Source organism: Chrysochloris asiatica, unplaced genomic scaffold, assembly GCF_000296735.1.
Source record: "Chrysochloris asiatica unplaced genomic scaffold, ChrAsi1.0 scaffold00125, whole genome shotgun sequence".
NCBI classification, from domain to species: domain Eukaryota; kingdom Metazoa; phylum Chordata; class Mammalia; order Afrosoricida; family Chrysochloridae; genus Chrysochloris; species Chrysochloris asiatica.
In genome coordinates, this window is record NW_006408643.1 from 8,302,252 (window position 1) to 8,305,285 (window position 3,034).

General features: G+C 42.3%; 1 protein-coding gene across 1 annotated transcript in view; it reads left to right on the forward strand.

The window, feature by feature from the left end:
• LOC102841752 (zinc finger protein 420-like) overlaps positions 1-2,468 on the forward strand; it is a 15,310-nt gene extending 12,842 nt beyond the window's left edge. The window contains exons 4-5 of the mRNA XM_006869067.1: positions 355-468; positions 748-2,468. Coding sequence (XP_006869129.1) covers positions 355-468; positions 748-2,468 — 1,835 coding nt within the window. The remainder of the gene's footprint in view (positions 1-354; positions 469-747) is intronic.
• The last annotated feature ends 566 nt before the right edge of the window (positions 2,469-3,034 follow it).

Consider the following 3,034-nt stretch of genomic DNA (forward strand, 5'->3'; position numbering starts at 1 on the left):
TCCCGGACTAGAAAGCAATAGATTTCTTGCTTCTGCCACAAATTCCCCCAGCTATGAGCCTTCCAACCTTCTAAATATTCCTTTACATGTGGTTCAGAGTTCTGAGACCAGCCCCTGAGCCTGCTTGGTCAGGTATTCTGTGGTGTTGTTGGCGGAGCTCCTTTACTGCACTTCCACTCGATCCGCCATCTTGTTTGTTCTCCTCCAACACTGTGTTTTTACCTATCTTCAACAGAAATCATACAGTAGAGAGCCTCTACGAAAGTCTTGAAGGTAATCAGTGTCAGGAAACTTTCAGCCAGACTCCAGACCATACCGAGCTACCAGGAAATCCTCCAGCTGAAATCCCTTTAGAGTGCTGTGAGTTTGGAAAAGCCTTCAAGCATCCTGCTACTTCGCACGTTGGATTCAATATCTGCCAGTGTGTGGAATGTGGAGAAACCTGCAGCTGTCCCTCTCACCTCACCACTGCTGTGAGAACTCTTAATGGAAAGACACCCCATAAATATAAGGTATGTGGGGAAGACCTCATTTGTATCTCAGTCCTTAAAAATTCTGTGACCACACTTGCTGGTCAGGAACAATATGAATGCAATGAATGTGAGGGAAATTTCTGTGACTATAAAGAATGTTATGAGACACATAATCATTCTTCATCATTGATTTCACATGCATTTCATAACAGACTTATGCCTCATGAATATAGGGAATGTGGGCAAACATTTAGGGAGGCCTCATCCCTCACTGAACATGAAAGAACTTACAATGGAGAGAGGCCTTATGAATGTAAGGAATGTGGGAAAGCTTTCTGGCATCTCTCAGTCTTCTCTAAACATATCAGAACTCACAGTGGAGAGAGGCCTTATGAATGTCAGGAATGTGGGAAAACCTTCAGTGATTCCTCAATCCTCACTAAACATATAAGGACTCACGGTGAAGTTAAGCCGTATGAATGTAAGGAATGTGGGAAATCCTTCAGGCAACTCTCAACCCTCACTGAACATGTTAGAATTCACAGTGGAGAGAGACCTTATAAATGTAATGAGTGTGAGAAAGCGTTTATTAATGCCTCTTCTCTCACTGAACATATAAGGACTCACAATGAAGAAAAACCTTATGAGTGTATGGAATGTGGGAAAGCTTTTTGGCATCTCTCAGTCCTCTCTAAACATATCAGAACTCACAGTGGAGAGAGGCCTTATGAATGTCAGGAATGTGGGAAAGCCTTCAGTCAGGCTTCATCCCTAACTAGACATATCAGGACTCACAGTGGAGAGAGGCCTTACGAATGCCAGGAATGTGGGAAAGCCTTCAGTGATTCCTCAACCCTCAGTAGACATGTAAGAACTCACAGTGAAGTTAAGCCGTATGAATGTAAGGAGTGTGGGAAATCCTTCAAGGAACTCTCTACTCTCACTGAACATGTTAGAATTCACAATGGAGAGAGACCTTACAAATGTAACGAGTGTGAGAAAGCATTTGTTAACGCCTCTTCTCTCACTGAACATACGAGGACTCACAGTGGAGAGAGGCCTTACATATGTAAGGAGTGTGGGAAAGCTTTCACACATGCCTCCTCCCTCACTGAACATATCAGAACTCACAGTGGAGAGAGGCCTTATGAGTGTAAGGAGTGTGGGAAAGCCTTTTGGCATCTCTCAGTCCTCTCTAAACATCTAAGGACTCATAGTGGAGAGACACCTTATGAATGTCAGGAATGTGGAAAAGCCTTTAGTCAGGCTTCATCCCTAACCAGGCATACAAGAACTCACAGTGGAGAGAGGCCCTATAAGTGTAAGCAATGTGGGAAAGCCTTCAGTGATTCCTCAGCCCTCACTAGGCATATAAGAACTCACAGTGGAGTTAAGCCGTATGAATGTAAGGAATGTGGGAAATCCTTCAGGCAGCTCTCAACTCTCACTGAACATATTAGAATTCACAGTGGAGAGAGACCTTACAAATGTAAGGAGTGTGAGAAAGCATTTATTAATGCCTCTTCTCTCACTGAACATATAAGGACTCACAGTGGAGAGAGGCCTTATATATGTAAGGAGTGTGGGAAAGCCTTCACACATGCCTCCTCCCTCACTGAACATATCAGAACTCATAGTGGAGAGAGACCTTATGAGTGTAAGGAGTGTGGGAAAGCCTTTCGTCAAGCCTCCTCCCTCATTAAACATATAAGAACTCACAGTGGAGAGAGGCCTTACGAATGTAAGGAATGTGGAAAAGCCTTCAGTCAGGCCTCATCCCTCATTAAACATAAAAGAACTCACACTGGAGAGAGGCCCTATAAGTGTAAGGAATGTGGGAAATCCTTTACCCATGCCTCATCCCTCACTAGGCATAAAAGAACTCATGGTAGACAGAGGCCTTATGAGTGTAAGGAATGTGGGAGATCTTTCAGACAGCTCTCAGCCCTCACTAAACATATAATAACTCACTGGAGAGAAGCTTTATATATGTAAGGAATGTAGGAAAGTATTTACTTGTATCTTACCGTACACTACACATATAAAAATGCACAGTTGAGAAGTCTTCTGAAACTAAGGAATGTGAGAAACCCTTAAGATGTTCTTCACCCCTTACTACCGAAAGAATTCACAATTGAAGAGTTTTATGAGTGTAAGGTGTGTGGGGAAGCCTTTAGTTACTTATCACACCTCACTTAACAAATAAAGAAGTATTCAAAAAGCTCCCTTATATAAGAATTCACAATGGAAAGGGGGAAATTGTCAAAACTGGGATCGTTCATCTTCATTTCAAACAGCAAAATTTCAAAATGTTTTGCTTTAGCAACCGTTTCTCAGAGTAAAAAGCATTACTAGCTCCAGGTTTCGTTAGCGCTCCTTTGCCTTTGAAAGAAATGACTTAAATCTAGCAGTAACGCTGTCCCTATCGGTGTGTGTTACTTCCTCAGTCCAAGTTAAAGTCAACTTTCCTTAAAGTCTTTGGTCATTACAAATGGCATTGCAGGAAACAACCCCTGAAGAATGTGGCTTTTTACTTCTTAATGTTTTATTGATGTAATATT